The sequence below is a fragment of the Pristiophorus japonicus genome, chromosome 24, assembly GCF_044704955.1.
Source record: "Pristiophorus japonicus isolate sPriJap1 chromosome 24, sPriJap1.hap1, whole genome shotgun sequence".
Lineage (NCBI taxonomy): Eukaryota > Metazoa > Chordata > Chondrichthyes > Pristiophoridae > Pristiophorus > Pristiophorus japonicus.
In genome coordinates, this window is record NC_092000.1 from 10,678,561 (window position 1) to 10,702,507 (window position 23,947).

Genomic DNA, 23,947 nt, shown 5'->3' on the forward strand with positions numbered 1-23,947 from the left:
GTTGGGTGGTGGTGAAAGGCGCTCTATAAATGCGAGAAGGGAGGGAACTGAGGGAAATCCTTATTAGTCAGGAAATGGTGTTAGGGAACTTGATGGGATTGAAGGCTGATAAATCCCCAGGGCCTGATAGTCTGCATCCCAGAGTACTTAAGGAAGTGGCCCTAGAAATAGTAGATGTATTGGTGGTCATTTTCCAACATTCCATGGACTCTGGTTCAGTTCCTATGGACTGGAGGGTAGCTCATGTAACCCTACTTTTTTAAAAAGGAGGGAGAGAAAACAGGGAATTATAGACCGGTTAGCCTGACATCGGTAGTGGGGAAAATGCTGGAATCAATTATTAAAGATGTAATAGCAGCACATTTGGAAAGGAGTGACAGGATCGGTCCAAGTCAACATGGATTTATGAAAGGGAAATCATGCTTGACAAATCTTCTAGAATTTTTTGAGGATGTAACTAGTAGAGTGGATAAGGGAGAACCAGTGGATGTTGTGTATTTGGACTTTTAAAAGGTTTTTGACAAGGTCCCACACAAGAGATTAGTGTGCAAAATTAAGGCACATGGAATTGGGGGTAATGTAGTAATGTGGATAGAGAACTGGTTGGCAGACAGGAAGCAAAGAATGGGAATAAACAGGTCCTTTTCAGAATGGCAGGCAGTGACTAGTGGGGTACCGCAAGGTTCAGTGCTGCGACCCCAGCTATTTACAATATACATTAATGATACAGACGAAGGAATTGAATGTAATATCTCCAAGTTTGCAGATGACACAAAGCTGGGTGGTAGTGTGAGGAGGATGCTAAGAGGCTGCAGGGTGACTTGGACAGGTTAGGTGAGTAGGCAAATACATGGCAGATGCAATATAATGTGGATAAATGTGAGGTTATCCACTTTGGTGGCAAAAACAGGAAGGTAGATTATTATCTGAATGGTGACAGATTAGTAAAAGGGAAGGTGCAACGAGACCTGGGTGTCATGGTACACCAGTCATTGAAAGTTGGCATGCAGGTACAGCAGGCAGTAAAGAAAGCAAATGGCATGTTGGCCTTCATAGCGAGAGGATTTGAGTATAGGAGCAGGGAGGTCTTACTGCAGTTGTACAGGGCCTTGAGTATTGTGTGCAGTTCTGGTCTCCTAATCTGAGGAAGGACATTATTGCTATTGAGGGAGTGCAGCGAAGGTTCACCAGACTGATTCCCGGGATGGCAGGACTAACATATGAAGAAAGACTGGATCAACTAGTCTTATTTTCACTGGAATTTAGAAGAATGAGAGGGGATCTCATGGAAACATATAAAATTATGATGGGACTGGACAGGTTAGCTGCAGGAAGAATGTTCCTGATGTTCGGGAAATCCAGAACCAGGGGTCACCGAGATGAGGAGAAACTTTTTCACCCAGAGAATTGAGAACCTGTGGAATTCTCTATCACAGAATGTTGTTGAGTCCAGTTCATTGGATATATTCAAAAGGGAGTTAGATGTGGTCCTTACGGTTAAAGGGATCAGGGGGTATGGAGAGAAGGCAGGACAGGGGTACGGAAGTTGCATGATCAACCATGATCACATTGAATGGCGGTGCAGGCTCGAGGGGCCGAATGGCCTACTCCTGCACCTATTTTCTATGTTATCCCTCGGTGGAGCGTTCCAGATCCTGACAAGAATGAAAAAGCATTCTTTGATTTATCCAGTTTCTTTTGTCTTTTTTGTGTGATTTATTATCTGGGGGGCGGATAAGCGAAGTTTGTGAGAAACCTTCAGGTTTTGATGGCACTCCATAATTAGCCTACAAGGGAGAAGGAGGAGGGAGGGAGGGGCATGTCTCTTTAAAAGGGGGCGGGGCCTAGCGGATCACCCCACCGGCAGCAGGCGGCCAAGATTGAAATACCCGGATGGGCGGGAGGGCAGCTTCACAGTCACCGAGGAACTGGCGCGTGCACACACACACACACATCGCCATGGGGAAAGCGCTCGCTCTGCTGCTCGCCGCCTATTGCTGCTGTTTCCTCTTCGTGCAACCCATCGCCGCTGTCAGTGGTGAGTGGAACCGGGGCTGACGGGGTTGTGGGAGGGGAACATGATGGTGTTGAGACCCCCGGGGTTTGTGTGTGGTGAAAAATGAGGGAAGTGTGAGGTGAAAAGTGGGGGAAAATGGCTGAACGGAGACCCCCGGGGATGTGAGGGACCTCTGTGGCTGTGGTGGTTTGGGGGGTTGGGGGGTGGCAGTGCTTAGACACCGGGGTTTGAGTGAGGGAACCATGGTCGGTGTTTTATCCCCCTCCCTTTTGACTCGGGCCCGGCTGCCGTTATCATCATCGTCGCCGCCGCCGCTGCCCCTTACCTGTCCCTCCACCGGGGCCGTTGAATTGTCCCCGGGGTCTCCGCAGCCCCCCTCGTCCGTCAGGGGAGCTCGAGCCGCGCTGCTAGTGCCGCCCGCCGATTGGCTCCTGCCCGAACAGGCCATTCGCGGGCCCCACCCCCGACCAATCGCCGCTCTCCCTGAAGCTCGTGCCGCGGCCCCGCCTCTTGAAGGGCGGAGACTGCGCGCGGGGCACTCTGGAAGTTGTAGTCATGTTTCAGCAGTGAGGGGTGGGCACTGTTGAAATGTAGCTGACCCGGGGTTATCTCTACATCCCGCTATTTAAAATAGTAATGCCAAGCCGTATCTCTGGGTAGCAAAAAGAAAGACTTTCATATATAGCGACGTTTGCGACCACCGGATGTTGCAAAGCGCTTTTACAGCCAATAATTAAGTACTTTTGGAGTGTAGTCACTGTTCTATTCGCATTTGTCAGAAGGTTGTGGCTTTAAGTCCCACTCCAGAGACTTCAGCACGTAAATCTAGGCTGGTACACTAAGTGCAGTGTTGAGTGCTGCATTGTCGGAGGTGCCGTCTTTCGGTTGGGATGTTAAACAAGACCCTGCCTGCCCCCCTCGATTAAATGTAAAAGATCCTATGGCATTATTTGAAGAGCAGTGGGAGTTGTCCCCGGTGTGCTGTCCAACATTTATCCTTCAATCAATGTCACTTTAAAGAAAAACACATGGTTACCTGGTCATTTATCATTGCTGTTTGTGGGATCTTGCTGTGAAAAATTCCACTGTTTCCCACCTCCCAACAGTGGCTACACTTTAAACATCATTGGCTGTAAAGCACTTTGAGACATCCTGAGGTCATGAAAGGTGGTTTATATGAAAGCAAGTTTGTTCTTTATCATTTTTTGTAAAATGTTTAAATGATGCATACTGGGAAGTTCCCAGTGCAGAACCCTGGCTGTGCTGAGTTAACTGCTTTCTCATGCAGTTATTGTCAGTATGGCTGAGGGGAAAAAGAAAAGCCCCTGAAATTCCTGCAGCTAAGTGTTGCCCCATTGGGAAGTTGTGTGGTCTGGGTTTTGATGAGGTCATTACTTGCGCTAGCTGAGATGCCTCTCGTTGTTTAATAGCCTATTGACCATCACTGCCTGTTTAAAAATGCTCACTTGGACAAGGCACTGTAGATCCTATTTCCTTATCTTGCTGATGGATGGGGAGAAAGAGGAGGAAGTGTCTTTGTAAATAAGAGATTTGACACTTATTTGCTCAGTCTTTAAGCACACATTGAACTGTGAATCAGTATCATACCTTGATAGGTTTGTGCCTGTGGGAAATAAAAGGCAATTTAAAAAAGAAACTAAGCTCGGTACTACTTGGTGATTCATCAACATGGTTGTTTTTTATGAATGAACGAGTTAGTTTCAGACTGAGTATAGTGTCTAATCAAGATGGTACTGTGGTACATGTTCATCTTTATTTCCATAAGATTTGTGTTGGTCAGCTTTTTTGTAAACTTGTACATTTCTAGGTTGTATTTGCTCTATGCTGGGAGTGGTGAATTCCCTTAACTACACACGGTACAATCGAAGAACTTCAATCAATCAAGCCACTCCTTTTTTTGAAAACATATGATTACAGCTTGTGCAAACTAACATCTGATTGGCTAACTTGCATGGTACGATCAGACTACTTCTGCTGTTGACTAAGTTACTGTTGATAAACACAATCCTGATTATTCTCAGCTGCCTTTTGGGTATTGGTGAGATAGCAGCAGGAAAAATTTAACTCTGTTATGCCCAGTGCAAGCAAACTGTCTGGTCCCCTACTCCAAGGACTGCAGTAATCCCTCTGCAAGTAGGCTTTTAAATCCTCGGAGACTGATTTAGAAATGTTGCATTCAACCCAGATGTTATCACGGTGCTACAGTGTATTAAGGGGGACCAGGTTGTCTTGTGGCGTGTTTAAGCATGAGGCTGCAGCGAACATGCTGGGCACTAATTGGGAATAAAATTATAAGAAGTGCCAAAGCTTGTGAAGCAGTGTGAGACAACTTTCCAGGTTGTGTGGAGACTGAGTAGGTACTGTGCCTTTTTTGAAGTGAGTCCAGCTCTGCAGTGTTGAAACAAGATCCAAGTGTTGGGAATGCAAACATAAGAGATTCTGACGCTTGTAGTCAAAGCATCTGACACTTCAGTGGCAGAAATGGGCAATTGTTACAGACACTAAATGCCTCCAGCATACCCTACTATATCAAAGAGCCTTTGTAATGGCTGTGGCTACAGGGTGGAGCCCTCTGAGGTCTTCATAAAACTGTTGCAGGAGAGGGGAGGTGTGATGGTCCCCTGCTGCCCTCTGGAAATGGGCAGTGATAGAGGTGCTGGCTGCTGCATAATTTAATTTGGATGCGATTAGATTGCGCTGGACATTAGAGGGAATCTTTGCTCCGTGTTAAATAATGCAGTGTTTAAATGTGTGAGTTGTATTGAATGTCTCATTGGATGATCATGTAGGTTATGCTGTCTAGACTGATCTGATGGCTGTCTTCTTCAGCTGGTCCATCTTTTTCTCTTTGGCACTGACCTAAGTTGCTCAGACCCCACAATTGCACTGGTACAATTGGTTAATGGCTTCATACAGTCAGATTTTAAAACAGATTAGTTATTAAAACTGTCTCTTGGGTATGGAGAATTTGAGATTATTGTTAACTGGGTTTGCCTTGTCATTGAGTGCTCTACCATTTTTGTCCCTATGTCTCAAACAAATTCTGTTTGTAGTTGGTCCTTGTTTGTGTGATCCATGTAGAATGCAGCAGAAACTGGCACAGCTTTAGCATGCTGGGAATTTTGAGTTGACTGATGCACACCCATCCAATGCTACGTAGCCACCCAGCAGGTGAAGCCCCATTGTTGGGTGCGGTGTCACACCTACAAGCACTGTTTGACTTTAAGAATGTGGTTCCTTCATGCCCATCGCTCATCATTGGTGACTAGCGGAGAAACTTGTCAACTGGCAATTTCTAATGGTGCGGCATAACCATGGAGCTCTAAATAATTTGTTATTGCCGTCTTCAGTGGCACATGGCTTAGATGCTTGTCAGCTGAGATTTACCAAGGTGTGTGCAGACATCACTGGCAATAGAAACTGGCTGTTTGGTCCAACCAGTCCGTGCTGCTTCTGCACAGTCCTGCCCCCATGTTCCTGCCCTGTTCCCAAATTCCTTTATTCCCTTTCCTTCAACAACCTATCTAACTATTCTTAAATATTTTTATATTCTTTAGTCTCTGCTTCAGTCACTAACTCTGGTCACGAGGCACCACCAATGTTCCCTCGCTTTTTGTGCAGCCCATTCAAATTTCCGCGCATGTGCGGTTTTTCAATTATAAGAGCCAGCTGCGCTGGACCTCCAAACCGCTGTGAGGCCACACAGCTCAACATAAGAAATAGGAGCAGGAGTAGGCCATATGGCCCCTCGAGTCGTTTTAAATGGCAGACTCAAGGGGCCGTATGGCCTACTATACAGAAACATTGCTTGACTTTTTCCTCCTGCGCTCCATCCTAAATCTCTTGCATTTAATTGTGTATCTGTCCTTGTTTTACACACCTTATTCACTGAAAATGATCTGTTTCTATCTACTCTGTCCTATCCTTTTTTAATAATAATGCCTCTTATCAAATCTCTCATTTAACAAATATTCAGGGTTTCTTCAATTCCCAGCCTCTGATGCCTAATGGGGTGAGCAGCTAAGCTGTATAGACTAGGCATGTCTCTCGTTCAAGCCCTGGTCTGTACTGCATCAGCTGTTGCCTTGGGTAGCATTAGAAGTGCTGTAACAGGTATCAGTACCCCTGGGTCAGTAGTGACAATCTGCCAGGGTCCTTTGTTTCTTGATCTTTCACTGACTCTCTAAAGGTCGCTGAGGGAGAACTAGATCTGGGTCAGCTGTGATTCTATCTATAGTGAATGGCCTGTTTTAACTACAATCTCGTGCTCTCATTGAGAATGATCACCAGAGTGAGGTTTCAGAGGGTGTCCAATGTCTGTGGAACTCTACCCAGTGAGAGTCAGCACTGCAGTTTCTGTGAGTGGTGGTGGTGACTCAATAGAAAATTGAATGGCATCAGTCTGGAATATGTGGGTAGCAGAGTGCTCCGGATTGCTGTCTTTACAGTTGTAAAAGGGAAATTTTATATTATCATGTTAAACAACCTGGTACTTTCCTGCATTATAATTTACATCTGACTCTAGCATGGAGGGGGAAATGATAGCTGGGCAGGTGGGAGTCCTGTTTACATGGATTCTGATTCCAGAAGTAGGCTGGAAAATGCCTGCTGCAGTCTTGTGTAACTACCAGTATGCTGGCTGGGCTGGATGGTATCATGCTAGGAAGATGGAAAAGGGGTGGGCGGTGTTTAACATTTGAGCATATTTTGCCTGACTGCTGCTTTGTGAACTTTAAGTTGGATTCTGACACTTTTTTCTCCGTTTCCCCACCCACCCCCACCCAGCAGCAAAACCTTGCGTTAAGTGTTTTATGAACCACTCTGCTGAAGAGGATTAACATTGTCGAGTTTGGCTCAGTTGGTATCAGTCGCCCCTCTGAATAATGTTGTGGATCCATGCCCCGCTCAGTATATACGATCAGAAGCTTTCCATTTCAGCATTGGCTTTTATACCTGTAGTAAAAGTAGATGAGGTTGGAGCTATATTACAGAATGACTGGCTGAGAGATTAGCCATTAACTGGTGCGGCTCAGATCTTGAATGGGTCACTCTTCCCCCTCTGTTTTACTTGTGCCCCCTCCTTCTACCCTATTGCCCAGTGCTCGTTCCCTGCCTATGTGCTTGCTGTAGGAGTGGCAGGACATTATTACAGCAATACTGGTCCTTCACAATCTGTTGCACATCTTGTTAATTTCTGTACTCACTTCCTGATGTGATTCGTCACTTTTTTTTTAAATGTGCCGTGATCAGCCAGCCAATCATGTCCCATGAGCTTGTCGGCCCACTCTCGGCAACCAATGGGTGAGATGGGTCACAGCTGTCTGTACTCTTTGGGTGAGTCACAGTGCCGAGTAAAAAAAAAGTTTCTACACCTAAAGACGAGGGGAAAAAACACCCCTGCTGGAATTTCTGTTTGAGCAGAAGTAATTTCCTTTTTTTTTAAGGGGGAGAATACGAGTACTTGAATCAGAATGCTGATTTCTGCCACACCCCTCTTCTCCCCACGCACGCACATTACAACAGAAAATGTTACGCTAACCTCATTTCATTTTCCTCCTGATATGCAGTATTGACTTTTTAGTCTGAAACGAGGGTGTCCTGAGTGATTTGTGGTCATTATATAGACGGACAAAGTAGATCCGGAGAATATTGCTTTAAACTGCTGAGTAGGGCTTGGGGCACTCTGATTCAAACTAGTAAAATAAATCTTCTTGAAGGCAGTGATCAGCACTCTGAGCGAGACACAAAACCTTGACACTTAAATGGATGCTGGAATGCAGAGACTTCAGGATCTTGCTGAATGGGCTCCATCTTATGAATAGGTCTGGCACACTTTTTTTTGACATTTTTTAAAGCGGTGTGTGTCGCCCCTGTACGAGTTTTACTGCAAAGTGTGTGGGGGGGCAGTAAAGGCCGAACCATATAACTAGCCTGAGACTGGCCCCAACCTAACAGTCATGCCATAGGCTGCACAACCTGTGTATAGAAGAGGGATGATGGCGGCTGCTGCTTTTTTGCTCTGCAGTTGCACTGAGGCACACGTGATGCTGGCAGGGTCCATAGATTGAGATTCCAACTGGATTCATGAGTGTTTTCAATTTTGGTATTTACTGTGTTTTCACTCCCTTCTCTTCCCCGCCCCCCTCCCCTCCTAACCAACTCAGTGCTAAGGGTAACTTGTGTGTTTTTTATTTTCAGCAACTGGACTTTGTGATCAGAACCACTTCCGGTGTGGTGACGGGAAATGTATTCGAGTCCACTGGCTGTGTGATGGGCAGTCTGAGTGTGACGATGGTTCCGACGAGTCACTGGAGACATGCAGTAAGTGGAACTTCATTATATTAAGTGGCGGTTGCTCACTGACTATCCTGGGGAATGGGTTTAATTTCCCATGTCTCAACTGAACTAGCTTAGCCAGGGCAGTGGTCGGGTGCAATTGTTTTTTTTTTTTCCTGGTCCTGTCCAGTGACTCCCTGCCGGAAAGTGGATCAGGTTGTGCTGTGACTCCTCCCCATAGTTGAAGAATATTCTTATTTGAATAGAGCCCACGGAACTGTACCAAGGCAAGAGTTGGTGCTGAGGAGGGAATTAAATGGTGTGGGAGAGTTGGTGGTCTTGGTAGGCTGGCATAGGGGAAAGGACTGGAATGCTCCCGCACAAGCCGTTCACCAGCTGTTGCTGCTGGTAAAGATACCAGGGATGTGCGGTCATGCAGCAAATTCAAAGGGATCGTGCATGAAAAATTAGAGGGAACATTGCAGGAATGTTTACTTGGTAAGTGGATGGTAGGCTTGTAATGTCCAAATGCTGCAAATCCTACATGCTCCATAACTGAGAAACTGCAAGGGGTGACATAGAAACATAGAAAATAGGTGCAGGAGTAGGCCATTCGGCCCTTCGAGCCTGCACCATCATTCAATAAGATCATGACTGATCATTCACCTCAGTTCCCCTCTCCTGCTTTCTCTCCATACCCCTTGATCCCTTTAGCCTTAAGGGCCACATCTAACTCTCTTTTTGAATGTATCCAACGAACTGGCATCAACAACTCTCTGCGGCAGAGAATTCCACAAGTTAACAACTCCGAGTGAAGAAGTTTCTCCTCATCTCGGTCCTAAATGGCTTACCCCTTATCCTTAGATTATGACCCCTGGTTCTAGACTTCCCCCAACATTGGGAACATTCTTCCTGCCTCTAACCTGGCCAGTCCCTGTGACGAACCTGTAAGGGTAAAGCAGAGCTTTCTGAGCACTCGGAACTAAATGTGAAGGGAGGTAGACATTGTCCTGTAGATGCATTGTACATCTTCAGATTCTGATTGTTTTTTTTTTTTTAAATCTTTCTTCCAGGGAATAAGACCTGCAACTCCCAAGAGTTCAGCTGTGGTGGCCGTGTTAACAAGTGTATCCCAGCATCCTGGCACTGCGACACCCAAAAAGACTGCGAGAGCGGTTCCGACGAGGAGAACTGCCGTAAGTAATCCTGATTCTCCTCCTGCTCACTCAGTTTGCAAGAGCTGTTTCTAACCACTTGCTGGAATACAAAACGGCATCTTAACGATCACTCTTGCTCAACAGCTGCCCTTGTCTGCAAAGATGACGAGTTCCAGTGCCGTGATGGAAACTGCATCTCTCCAAAGTTTGTCTGCGACCAGGACCGGGACTGCAGCGACGGCAGCGACGAGGTGGGATGTCCGGAGCGGACCTGTGGGCCTCAGATGTTCCAGTGCACCAACAAAGTTTGCATCCCAAAACTCTGGGCCTGCGACGATGACCCAGATTGCCCCGACGAATCTGATGAGTGGCCGCAGAATTGCGGCAGGGAGACCACACATGAGCTGCCCAATCCCTGCTCCGCCCTGGAGTTCCATTGCGGCAGCGGCGAATGCATTCACCTGAAATGGCGATGCGACAGCAACCCTGACTGCAGGGATAAGTCTGACGAAGAAGGCTGTGGTGAGTATTTGTAACTGTGTCCCTCCTGAACACGGTCAATTTTTTTTCAACCCTTCCGCCCCCCCCTCCACTCCCGAGGTAGGTCACCCGCCCCCCCCACCCCACCCCAGTCTGCAGTTCCTCGGTTATGGAGCACGTAGATTGTAGGATTTGCAGCTTTTGCTTTTTTGCTTTTTTTTTTAAAAAGCTCGGATGGACCCAGATGTGGGGTTTCCTGCCCCAGGGCCACACATTGTGACTTTCTGCATGGTCTGAAGGTACTGTCTTAGTATCTCCTGCAGCCCAGATGGCCACCCCAGCAGCGTGGGGATTGAACAGCTGCGGAGCTTCCTGTTGCATTTGACGGGAAGAAAAATGAAAGACTTGCATTTATATAGTGCACCGGACATCTCAAAAGTGCTTCACAGCCAATGAAGTACTTTTGGGGTGTAGTCACTGTTGTAATATGGGAAACATGGCAGCCAACTTTCCACAAACAGCAATGTGATGGAGACCAGAACACTTTTTTTTTTTAAATGTTGATGGACACCAGGAAGAACTCTCCTGCTCTTCTTTGAAATAGTGCCGTGGGATCTTTTACATTCACCGGAGAGCAGACGGGGCCTTGGTTTAACGTCTCATCCGAAAGATGGCACCTCTGACAGTGTAGCACTCACTCAACATGGCACTGAGTTAGCCTAGATTTATTTTTTGTGCTAGAGTCCCTGGAGTGGGACTTGAACCCATAACCTTCTGACTGGATGGATAGACAGATAGACTGGCATCTATCTGGCACAGGCATGACTGGCTGAATGGCCTCGTTCTGTGCTGTACGATTGTGATCGGTGACGTTAGGAGTACTGTCAGACTCTGATACTAGCAGGAGTTTTGTTTTCAGATACGCACGATACAGGCACTTGGACTAAATGTGTTGAAACTTTTTTTAAGCTGTGACAACTTGCCGTCCAGATGAATTTGAGTGCAATAATGGGATGTGTATTCATGGAAGCCTGCAGTGTAATAAGAAGTTCGACTGCCATGACCTGAGTGATGAAGTTGGCTGTGTAAATGGTAAGTTGCTTTCCTACAAAATTGGTGGGAATTGCCTATTATCATGTGCTTAGCTGAAGTATTGGTGTGGGGACTATTTTTTTTTTTAAATGTAGGGTTCTTGTAAACCTGGCTGAGGTTTAAATGAGAGCTGAGTGATTACTTCCCCCTCCCCATCCCATGTTAATGTAGGAAGGTGCACATTGCTTCATCAGGGGGATGATTTAGTGGCTTCCCTCCCAGACTTGCGATCCATGTGTCTGGTCCACATTGGCCACACTGAATATGTTGCACTACTCTGATTAGCACCCAGACCTCGAATCCTCTCCCTTTAAGCCAAGTATCCCTAGACTAACTACAGAGCTGCAGTCAGTGTTGTGGTTTTACAATGCTGTGTTAGTCACATCAGGGATTGAAAGAAACTTGTAAGCCCACTGACTCAGTAAATGGATCGTGCCCATTATATTTGTGCATATTGCTCCTTTTTTTTTCCCTTTTTTAAATTTTCTCCGCCAGAAGGTGATCACTCCAGTTTCACCTCTAGTAGCTGCCATCGATACTTAACATTGTCGGACAATTGAATGGACAGTGTCCTCATTGGCATTTGTACCCGTGCACTTGCGGCAGGAGTGACTAGTAAGCCAGCAGGCAAATTAACCCTCTGTACTTTGCTGTTGCAGCCACTTATGATGACCCCCCACCCCGTTAATATCTGCTAGCACAGACTGGAGAAGGAACCCATAATCTTTAAAGTTGCTGAAATGTTAAGTGGTGCTATCCTAACCATTTTGAATCCAGGAATGTCATTTGCCACTTCACTAGTTCATTGTATTGAGTTGCAAACTGTGGCTCTCGCCTTCTGGCATGCAGCAGGCAACGTGAGCTGTTATTGGGTTGTTAATGTATTGTCCCATTTCTCAACAGTGACCAAGTGTGAGGGTCCCCACAAGTTTCAGTGCAGGAGTGGCGAGTGCATCCTACTGGACAAAGTCTGTGACAAACAGCGCGACTGCAGAGACTGGTCAGATGAGCCCCTGAAGGAATGTGGTACGTCAGAAATGTTACCATGTCTGTTACGGTTTATGGTCCTTGCTGGACAGCAGCAGAGATACAAGTTGTAGTTCACCCAAGTACTTGCAAGAAAGCGCTGTGGTTTGCTGAGGGCTTTGTATTGGAGCAGTAACTTGCATCTACTGAGCGTGAGAAGCTTTGGATGGGTTTTGGGGAGAGTAACTTTGAGTGTGAGGGTTGAAAGCTCTGCCACTAAGGGGAGAGGACTCTTGAGAAGGCACGAGCTGGTATGTAAGGCTGAGGAGAGTGGGGTGAGGAATTCATTGCTGTATAGGGACATGATTGATCAGGCGAGGTTCAGAGGGTTAAGTTGAAGCTTAATGGCTTTGGTTTCACTGAATGTTCTGTGCTCTCTCTAGGTGAGAATGAATGCCTGACTGAAAATGGTGGCTGCTCACACATCTGTAATGATCTCAAGATCGGCTACAAGTGTCTCTGTCGCCCTGGCTTCAGACTGGTTGATGATGCCAAATGTGAAGGTATGAATATAACTTTCCTTCATTCTATCCAGTGTCTGTTACTGTTACTGGGCTCTGATGTACTGGCGAGCTGTTGGAAATGGCCAGATTGTTCTGACATTTTGTGACTTTCAGATATCGACGAGTGCGAGAATCCAGATATGTGCAGCCAGGGCTGCATCAACCTGGAAGGTGGATTTAAGTGTGAGTGCAACGAGGGCTATCACATGGACCCAGTGACCAGGCAGTGCAAAGCTGTTGGTAAGAGCCACATCTAGAGATTCTGCATGGCCTTGTGTTTGGAGTTCTAGCAGCTGTAGTGATCTCAATTCTTAATGGTTTGGACCAGTGTTCTCTCTAAGCTGTGTGGCAACACTGCTCTCTCAGGCCCACATAGCCTGGGACCAGCTTTTGTGGTGGTAAATTTCAAGTGTGCAAAACTGGGCTGTGCACCCAAAAAAAACATTAGGGGAACATTGGTTTGGACCCTTGCTGGTCTGGATGCCATTCAGTTAAATCGTAACTCATTCCCTCGTGCATTGCTACTCCTGATTGTAGCCAGCAGAAGTATCATGTTGCCACAGCTGGTTATTGTCATCGCCTTTCTGGTTAAGAGGCAGCGTGGCTGCCTGCACCCTCCTTCCTGATCCTGGTTCTGTCACCAGGAAGTCGGTGGTTGTTTTTTGTTCCTCCCTGCCAGTGACCAAAGTCTGGTCAGAAACTTGGCAGAGTCTAGCCATGTTTTCCCATCAATCTGGTGTGTCTATAGAATTAGAAAATCAATTTGCTGGTTTGTCCGAGGTCAACACTGTTGCCAGCCTGCATGTCTACAATGTGTAACCTTCAAGGTCAGCACTTGGCTCCAGCCTGCGTGTGTAACCTTCATCGAGGTCAACACTGGGCACCAGCTTGCAGTTTGTTTAAACTATGGGCTTGATGTATGCAATGCTAAATTTGTTGCTCCTCTTCATTTTGGTGCCTCAGGTACAGTTGCATACTTGTTCTTCACCAACCGGCACGAGGTCCGAAAGCTGACCCTCGATCGAAGCGAGTACACACAGCTTATCCCCAGGCTGAAGAATGTGGTGGCGCTGGACATGGAGGTGGCTGCGAACAAGATCTATTGGGCTGACCAGTCTCAGAAAAAAATCTACAGGTGAGATGCTGTTTGGGAAAAAGGCGGCCAATAATTCTGATGTGATCCTGATTGACTCCAATGAGCGTCTCTTGCCTCTCGTTTCGGCCTGTGGGTACAAAGCATTCGGGAGACCAAACTATATTGGGGGAATAGATAGAGAAACTATTTCTGTTTGGAGGCATAGTCGAGGCGTGAAATTAGGCTTCTACACAGGATGGTAGAAATTTGGAACGCTCTTTCTGCAAATGGCAATTGATGCTCTATCAATTAATTTTAAATTGGAGATGGATAGATTTTTGTTAATCAAAGGCATTAAGGGATATGGGGCAAAGGCGGTATATGGAGTTGGGTCACAGATCAGTAATGATCCCATTGAATGGCGTAACAGGCTTGAGGGGCTGAATGACCTACTCCTGTTCCCATGGACATTCCCCGAAAGGGTTGACGGCAGAAATGCTTCGACCTGCAGGCTTGAAGGGATACTGGAGTGAATCCACATCCTGTGGTATAAACTCAAAGCACCAGCTCCCAAGATTCAAATAAATTAAATCTCTAGCCTCCAGTAACTTGGACCTTGTTTTATAAACCACCTCATTTCTTGGTTTGATCGTATATATATTTTTTTCTCTTCCACAGTGCCCACATGGACAAAGCGGAGAGCTCGTCCCATCATTCTACAGTGATTGAGACTGAAATCGAGGCCCCGGATGGCCTGGCTGTAGACTGGATTCACCAGAACATCTACTGGACAGATTATTTCACCAGCACCATCTCTGTCGCTAACACAGTCGGAACAAAGAGAAAGGTCCTGTTTAAAGAAGAGCTTTCGAAGCCCAGGGGCATTGTGGTGGATCCAGTTCATGGGTACGAGCCATTTCTGGGACAAAACTGAAGGGAATTTGAGAGTAAAGGCACATATATAAATGTGGGGTGGTCTTTGGTCTTGGTGGCAGGCTGCTGGGACTGTATGTTGATGCAATAACTTGCTGTGTGGGGGTTTCTCTTCCTACGGTTGCTATATTAGTTAAGCCATTGTACTGCTCTTATTGCCAGATAAAGGGATAGAAGTCTGGAAATGGATCAACTGTCTGTCTTTTAAATTTGTGATTGGGGAAAACCTAAAGAATCTCGTGATGCTTGGCAAAAATGAGTGGGTTTAATGGGTAACTATAGCCAGCACTGAGCTATGACAACATCAGAGTTCACCCCATCTTTTGACTGCAGATATGTTTGTGGTGGTGAAGGGGAGAGAGACCTGAGGGTTTAGGTGCATTTCTTGATTTTTGTTTTGTGGTTGATACAGCACTACAATCCAACCTAAATTGTTCATGGAGTTTTAATTACTGATTCTTTTCCCACCAGCTTTCTGTATTGGAGTGATTGGGGGAGCCCAGCCAAGATCGAGAAAGGCGGTTTGAATGGAGTGGATCGGATGTCGCTGGTCATTGCAGGGATTGAATGGCCAAATGGAATCACTCTAGGTAAGTGTCTCCCCTGAAGGGAGGGGGGAAGGGGGGTTGTATATAAAGTACCAAAGCAATAGCAATTCAACTGGGAGGGTGGGTATAGCAGGCTCCCAGTGCAGATCTTCCAAGTGGAGTTCAGTTATTGTATTATCTCAAGTTGAGCTACATATCTCAGGTTGCCATTGATTTTTCCCTGTTCTGTACTGCAGACTTGGGTGAGGTACTTGATGGGTATCAGTAATTCTAAAACATAATGTGGTTTGGGAGTTGCATAGGAATTATTCCCCTTTTGGTCTCGGTTAGAACCTTTTATTGGGGCTGTGTGTGATCATGCTTTTGTGCTTGTTCCAGACTTGGTGAATCAGCGACTCTATTGGGTGGACTCCAAGTTGCACACTTTATCCAGTATTGGTGTTGGTGGAGACAACAGGAAGACTTTGATCATCTCCGAGGATAAACTGGCTCATCCCTTCTCTGTGACACTGTTTGAGGTGAGTGAACCTTGGGACTCTGTTTTAATGTTTGCTTCTGATCCTGCTTCAATTCTAATGGATCAGTGTTATGGTCAAGATTCGTATTGAGGAAAAATATCTCGGAGGGGGGGGGGGGGGAAAGAGAGGGAGAGAGAGCGACAGGGATACATTAGCGTATCTTAGAAATTTACAGCACGGAAGGAAGCCATTTTGGCCCATCGTGTCCACCAGCTGATAAAGCTATCCAGCCTAATCCCACTTTCCAGCTCTTGGTTTGTAGCCTTGTAGGTTACGGCACTTCACGTGCACATCCGAGTACTTTTTAAATGTGGTGAGAGTTTCTGCCTCTACCACCCTTTCAGGCAGTGAGTTCCAGACCCCCATATCCAGAGACAAAGACTAATAATCTAGAGAACCCGAGTTCAAATCCCATTACGGTTTGGGAATTTGAATTCAGTTTTAAAACTGGTATCCATAGAAGTGACCAATAATCTATCGGATTGTAAAAACCCAACTGGTTCACTAATGTGCCCCTTAGGAGAGGACAGCAAGTGTCCATCCCCATGACTCCAACCCCTCCATGATTGATTCTTAACTTCCCTCTGAAGTGCTCTAGCAAGCCAATCTGTTGTATCAAGCCACCAGCAATTCAAGAAGGCCCACCACTAGGATAGGCAATAAATGCCAGCGATGCCCACATGCTGAATTTTTTATTATTTATTTATTTTTTTTTTAAAGTGCAGGTTTTTGGAATGAATGGGTGGTTCTGATCTGGGGGAAGCACTAGTGCGATGGGTTTATATTTTAATGTTTCATTCTGCGACTAGTTGCGATTAAATTTGCCCATGGGTATTGGTGAAACTAGCCCCAATGCGACCAAAGACTCACTCGGAAATGCTGCATTTCATTCAGCCCTGGAGCCTCTGGCTGGTGTGATTTATAGTGAAATCTCTGACCCCTCGTTTGAAAACTAATGTGCCTTTTGAAAAATGGCTCTGGATCCTGATCAGAGATTTGCAATCTCAGTGTAGTTGTCTCTCACAACTCTGGATGTGTTCATTGTGTCTTTTCAGAGATGGTTGGCTTCATTTGGCTGATGATTTTTGCTCCTGCCTTTTATTTTTAGGATAAGATCTTCTGGACTGATATAGATCACGAGGCCATTTTCAGTGCCAACAGGCTCACTGGTGGCGATATCCTAACGGTCATCGAGAACCTGGATGGTCCTCAGGACATTGTGCTCTACCACCATCTCCGACAACCCAACGGTCAGTATCTGTTCAAGGACGTCCCTTGTTTTCAAACTGAGCAGCATAATGGCTCAGTGCAGGTCTGGTTGCTCCCATGTGAAGCTCCGATGAAACATTCTTGCAGTTTGCCCTCGCAACATGTTTAAATCCAGATGGTCAGTGCCACTACAGCTGCAAAAATTAAACCTGTTTAATATCTGGGATTTCAATACCTCAATTCTGCTTTTCTTCAACCTCCCTCCAGTGAAAACAGCTGATGAACCTAAAGTGCAATATTTTGTGGGACTGTCCACTTCTGCTCTTAAACACTGGTTGTTGCTGCAGATGCATTTGTTATCAGCTGTTTTAATGTTGCACCATTGACGGCCGTGCTTTCAGCCGCCTAGGCCCGAAGTTCTGGAATTCCCTCCCTAAACCTCTGCCTCTCCTTAAAACCTACCCCTTTGACCAAGCTTTTGGTCATCTGCCTAATATCTCCATATGTGGCTCGGCGTGAAATTTTGTTGACACTACTGCGAAGCACCTTGGAATGTGTTTCTACGTTAAAGGTGCCATAAAAATGGTGTCTGTTGTTGTGTTACACTCTTGTTACACTCCTGTAGTACATTCTGTAAGTGCAGTGTGTTTTTTTTTCTAGGTGTTAACTGGTGCGAGCAGAATGGACAAGTAAACGGTGGTTGTGAGCACCTGTGCCTTCCAGCGCCTCAGATCAATGCTCATTCTCCAAAGTACACCTGTGTTTGCTCTGATGGAATGCAATTGGGGCCAGACATGAGGCTCTGCATCCCAGGTTCGTGACTCTGATCTATAACTGATCTGTTTTAATCATTTGAACAAGGATGTTACATGTTCGTCTGGTCAAGGGGCAAGTACTACAACAGCTTGCATTTAAAGGGAATTAAGACCAGCTCTGCAGGGAACATTGGGTGGAGGAGAGAAGTCCCAAATCACCTCCGAGGCCTAAGGGGGGAAAAATGGACATAGATAATAAAATTTGGATTGGTGACCAAAGCTTGGTCAGAGGTAGATTGCAAAGGGGCCTTTAAAAAGAGGGGCAGAGGGGTTTATGGAGGAAACCTGGTTGGTACTTTGGAGAGGAAAGGGAGATTAATGGGGTGGCAGTTTGCAAGGAGTGTGTTGAGGGGGTGATGATGACGACCAGTCTTGAAAGGGGAGTGATATTTCCCGAGCAGAAACCATTTCCATCAGCACTGCCCACTCCCAGGTTACACCTGGTGGTTGTAGAGATCAGACTGCTGTTGCTGCACATACTGACCCATGCTTATCCTCTTTAGCCGATATCGTGCCTCCTACCAACTCTAGTGCTGCCAAAACCTCAACTGGTCTGAACCATGCTGAGGCCACCACAACAGACAGCCCCACCACCACACGCCGCCCCACCGCCACAACCAGGAAAATGATTGTCCAGACTTCCAAAGCTGCCAATGTTCCATCAGACCATGCTGGGCCCACTGCACTCCCTACCCTCCACGAGATGTTCACCATTTCACATGAAGGTAACTCATTGGCTACTTTATTTATTTTTTAAAAAAAGGCTTGCTTCAAAACTGTGTTCTCTCGTGGCCTAACGGGAAAGGTCAAACGGAGGCCACTCACTGGCTTTTCCGTAGTAAATACGCAGAAATTTAAAGGAGCGCACATTAAAAGTAACGGGCCACACAGAACAAAGCGCAGCTTCCAGGTAACACTGCTTTGAGCTGCTAATAGGATTCTTCCTGCGGAGTTCACTTTTTTCAGGCCGCTAATTGTTCTGTTTTCTCTTGCAGCTAGGAACGGGGTCGCGGCAGAGGCTAAGGAAAGCCGCAAAGGAACTAATGCGTTGTGGATCGTTCTACCACTAGGTAAGTTCGGTTAAAACAGATTGTAAATAAATAAGATGAGAACTACACAAGGAGCTGGCAGCTCTTGTAGCCTCTGTAAATCCCAGTGAAGCTGCCAAGTTGTATAGGGCAGAGTCGGCTGAGCTCCAGTGCTGATCTGTTCAGCGGATACTGCCTACGTCAAATTTGTCTTGGCTGCTGGTGCCAACCTGCCAAATGGGCAGTGTTTATCCAGGATTGATGTAATGTGGGGGAGAAGGAAAAGCTCTTCATCCTGTGGTCAAACTGCAAACCGAGTGTATACCTTGAGCTGTCGCTCCGTGGTGTCTTGTCGGTACTATTACCTTGCCCTGCCCAGCCTTTCTAGTATCGACTTGTGTTGTGCACTAAAATCTCCGGGAAGGTGATGGTTAAACTGTTCTTCTCTTCCCAAGCAATCCTGTCGCTGCTCGGTACTGCTGCTTATTTCGTGTGGAAAAACTGGAGATTGAAGAACACCAACAGCATAAACTTCGATAACCCTGTCTACCAGAAGACCACCGAAGATGATGAGGTCCACATTAGCCGGAATCAGGTCGGCTACACGTATCCCACGGTGAGCCTTTGCTGTTTGAAGCTAAAGCAAACTTGTTTTTAAAAATTCGAGACACCAGTTACACAGTGATGTTTTCATGCCACGTGTTCCCTTCTCCAAGATGGTTAAACTAACCTCCCGTGGCAGAAGCTGCATGTAGGCTATTGTTGGGTCCCAGCTGAGCCTGAAAATCCTTCAATGCCAAGAGACCAATACTTTTAACTGTGGCTCAGTGGGTAGCAATCTTGCCTCAGTCTCAACTCGAGACTTGAGTGCTCAAATCTAGGCTGACCATCCCAGTGGCGTACTGACTGAGCGCCGCGCTGCCTTTCAGATAGACGTTAAACAGAGGTCCCTGTCTGCGCGCTCAGGTGGATATAAAAGATCCCATGGAGCTATTTTGAAGAGCAGGGGTGTTCTCCATGATATCCTGTCCAATATGTATCCCTCAACCAGCATGACTAAAATCTATTATCTGGTCATTATCACATTGTGCATAGCAAGCTCCCACATACAGCAATTGGCTGCAGTGCAACATTTCCTATGTTACATCATTGACAAGTCCAAGGTACTTCATTGGCTAAAGTGCTTTGGGACATCTTGAGGTCATGAAAGGTGCTATGGAAATGCAAGTCTCCTTTTATTTCCCATCCCTGGGAACCTTCAATGAAGGATTTATCTCCAGTGGAGTGTGAATGGCAGCCTGTCGTCTGATCCACCTGTTGCTACAACAACAGGGCTGGCATCTGAAACTGGAGGGGATGGGGGGGCAGAATTGGATTTCCATTGTGCTGTATGTTTGTTGGTGCACAGTGCCGGGTGAGATTTGTCCCACGGTTGACTTTAGCCCATTTAATCTCATCCATCCCACTTACCAACCTCTTGTCTCCACCACCTGCTCTGGTGGATGTCTTTTTGTCTAACACCTCATTGTGTGACATCGGACAACATTTTTAGTGTGGCAGAATGTTAGCCAAGATTGCGTGCTCAAGTCCTGCTTGTGGGTTTGAACTTGCAATCTTCTGACCCAGAGATGGGCCGAATCAGCTGATCCTAGGTAGATAGCAACCAGACTCTACAGCTGCTTTATTTCCTGTACCAAATCCCTTTTTTTAAATGCACTAACTTGTGGATCCTTTAGTGTTCATGTAATAACTAAGTCCCCTTCTCTTGCAGAGAGCGGCTGTGAGCTTGGAAGATTATGGTGCTTGATGCAAGGAGCCTGATTCAGAGTGCCTCATAGTAGCGACGCTGCTTTTGGATCTAGAATTTCAATTCTGCTGTTTCACCCATCCTCCACAGACCTCCCATGTCTTTTCCACCGACTCTCTCTCACCCCTTCAGCAGAGCCACTCTGTACAAGTTGCTGGTTAGGGTGGGGTTTTTTTGTTTGCACTCTGTGCCATTACCGTGGACATTTTTATTGTGTTATGGTTTTTCTAAAAACCCAAACTCCAGATGTGACTTAACTTTTTTTTTTTGTAAAGTGCAAGAAATGTTCATTTTTGGGTTTTAAAAACTCTTGACCGAAGGTGTTTGATCTCTGAAATGAAGTTAGAAGTGGACACTGATCAGTGCAGCTTAAAGTCACTGACTACTGACTGACCAGGAGAATGGTGATTGGAAAAGGATAACATTGAAGATGAAGTATGCTACAGATTGTGTATATAATGTTAGTCCAAGACTGAAGAGTTGTACATTTTGTAAATTGCATGAGTGTTTTCTCCGTGTACAGCTATATCGCAAGGACTAGAGGGGAGCGAGCTAGAATTCAACTCTCCCTGACCTGTTTTTTTTGATCACTGTTGCTTGCTACCTTAAACTAGCCAACTTTTGGCTTTTAAGGTGGCTCTTTTTTTAATATTAGAAGCCCAGTTTTTTGGATCCAGTGCAAGTTTGCACCCAGAATTGAACTTTTTATTTTGTATAAAAGAAATGTGCTAAGCAACTAGTGTGTATGGAATTCTGTGTTGATCAGGATATACTGGACTTTTCCTAAAGGCTGTGTTTCTGCCAAACACTCCACTGGTGTCCTTCCTCTTGATGCAACTAGTGGGATACAGGCTCCATCTGTATTCCCCCCCCCCCCCCCCCCCTCACTACTGAGCCTGACTCTCCTTGCAAAAGGTTGGTTGCCAGCCCATAAGCTTGGGGGGGCCCCCAGCTTGTCTTGATTTGTAAATAATTGTGTATATTGTACAGATTTTTTTGAAGATGGAAATGTTTAATAATTGCAGTGTTGGTTGATGTTTAATGTATTTATTTATTTTGTGACCTGTTACTGTAAAGCCCCAAAATCCAGCCATGCAGCACCAACAGTGCATTGTGGGTATGTACCATGTCAATGCTGGGAAATCAAACTCCACAATGTTCTGGGTGGCATTTTAATGCTACATCCCTTCCTGTGTGCACAACCCAACAACTTATTTTTGTCTTTTATTAAATGTCAATGTTTACAATGGCTGCTTTGACAGCATGTTTTGCTAAATGGTTTTGTCTTTCTACTTGTTAAAATTTACACTCAAAGAACATATATTTATTTATAAAAAGGATAAATGTTTTTCAAAAAAATTAGTGGGGAGCCCATTCCACAGGAGGTGACTCTACATTCCTAGGCCGCATCTCTACCTTCCTGACCCACTGTAGCCAGAATCTGGAATCTCATGCCCATGCACATTTCCAAACTGATGTTTTGAAGGAGACTGGTGTAGGATTCTGTGTCTGCTTTAACTGGCCATAGTGTGACCTTCCTCCATACATTATTCAGCATGCTGCTGCTAATGTGTGTAAATAAAGAGCTTGTGCCCTTCACTACTAATGCCTGGGTTTGGCAGGTGGCTGGGAATTGTTTGTGAAATCCCAAATTGGGGCAAGCTCCTACACGAGCAATGTGTGACGTATGGATAAAGTGCCTCCCTTGCCCCTGGGGCTTTATGTGGCTGTCTTGCTCACCTTCAAAGTGTCAAGTGGCTCAGTGACTTAACGGGCTGTATTTGTGAACTTTATAAATTTTTGTCTTATCTGTGTTCTGTGCAAATGCCTTGCTACCTCTGCTACCATATCACTGGTGTCGCACTTGACGTGAACTTACCATTTTGTGTTTGAGACTTCGCTATCTACAGTTTTTTAATTAATTCACGGGGATTTATAAAGAGAGTCAATAATGTGACTCGATCTTGCTACAATCCCTTCCATTTAATATTCCTTATTTTCCAATTTCTCCCCCACCCCTCCCCTAACAATGCTTAAGTGCAAAAGAATCTGACTAGCTGTCCATTTCCTAAAACCCTTTGTGAGTTTGTGTAACCCCCACCCCATGGATTTGGGGCTGTGTGTATCTTGGCCTAAATCATGGTGACTGTGATTTGTTTATACCAATAATCAACCGAAATAAAGTGATTTCAAAACTGCTGCCATTGTGTTTTGTAGGTTTAATTCTCACTTGGAAGAAATATTTGCACCCATTTCACTACACTGGGCTAAAATGCTGGGTCTAAGATTTTTGAATGTCAACCTATTTTTATAAAGATACTACTGTCCCATGTTACCACACCACCACTTATCCAGCACCAGCATTGGTCACTTCCATTTCTGCAACAGTTGACTCACCCCACTCCCATGGAAATCCATTTGCACTTTTGTTGCATCTTAAACTCTGATTAAATCAATGTCCTTCTTGCTAGCCTAGGAAAAGGGGAGGTGCAACGAGACCTGGGTGTCATGGTACACCATTGAAAGTTGGCATGCAGCTATAGCAGGTGGTGAAGGCAAATGGTATGTTGGCCTTCATAGCGAGAGGATTTGAGTATAGGAGCAGGGAGGTCTTGCTGCAGTTGTACAGGGCCTTGGTGAGGCCACATCTTGAATATTGTGTACAGTTTTGGTCTCCTAATCTGAGGAAGGACATTCTTGCTATTGGAGTGCAGCGAAGGTTCACCAGACTGATTCCTGGGATGGCAGGACTGACATATGAAAGACTGGATTGACACGGCTTATATTCACTGGAATTTAGGAGAGGGGATCTCATAGAAACATAAAATTCTGATGGGATTGGACAGGTTAGATGCAGGAAGAATGTTCCTGATAAGTCCAGAACTAGTTCAGTCTAAGGATAAGGGGTAAGCCATTTAGGACTGAGAAACTTATTCACTCAGAATTGTGAACCTGTGGAATTCTCTACCACAAACTTGTTGGGGCCAGTTCATTAGATATATTCAAAAGGGAGTTAAATGTGGCCCTTATGGCTAAAGGGATATGGAGAGAAAGCAGGAGTGGGGTACTGAAGTTGCATGATCAGCCATGATCATATTGAATAGTGGTGCAGGCTCAAAGGGCCAAATGGCCCACTCCTGCACCTATTTTGTGTGTTTCTATGCCTAGTGGCTATCACCCCCCCCCCCCCCCCCCACCCTCAATGGCAATGGGGTTCATTACTCACTGCAGTTGCAATCCTGGATATGTTGTGCACAGGTCAAATTTAGGTGTCAGCCTTGACTTGAGGAGCCCACAACCCTGTCTCAAAGGTGTGTTACCAAGTCCAGTTTCAAAAACTTGAGCAAATATAGACTGATGCTCCAGTGTATTACCGTGAGTTCTTCCTATTTTCCGGCTCCCACTGTCCTGACCAAGATTTATCCCTCCATCTAAACCATCA

At 45.7% G+C, this 23,947-nt stretch overlaps 1 protein-coding gene across 1 annotated transcript; it reads left to right on the forward strand.

The window, feature by feature from the left end:
- The first annotated feature begins 1,896 nt into the window (after positions 1-1,896).
- Positions 1,897-22,705, forward strand: LOC139237924 (low-density lipoprotein receptor-like). The gene is made up of 18 exons (XM_070867231.1): positions 1,897-2,038; positions 8,237-8,359; positions 9,388-9,510; positions 9,616-9,993; positions 10,921-11,043; positions 11,947-12,069; positions 12,453-12,572; positions 12,687-12,812; positions 13,536-13,707; positions 14,326-14,553; positions 15,052-15,170; positions 15,507-15,646; positions 16,755-16,896; positions 17,516-17,668; positions 18,174-18,395; positions 18,666-18,740; positions 19,154-19,314; positions 20,470-22,705. The coding sequence occupies exons 1-18, from the start codon at positions 1,960-1,962 to the stop codon at positions 20,503-20,505; spliced, it is 2,643 nt and encodes an 880-aa protein (XP_070723332.1). The 5' UTR covers positions 1,897-1,959; the 3' UTR covers positions 20,506-22,705.
- The last annotated feature ends 1,242 nt before the right edge of the window (positions 22,706-23,947 follow it).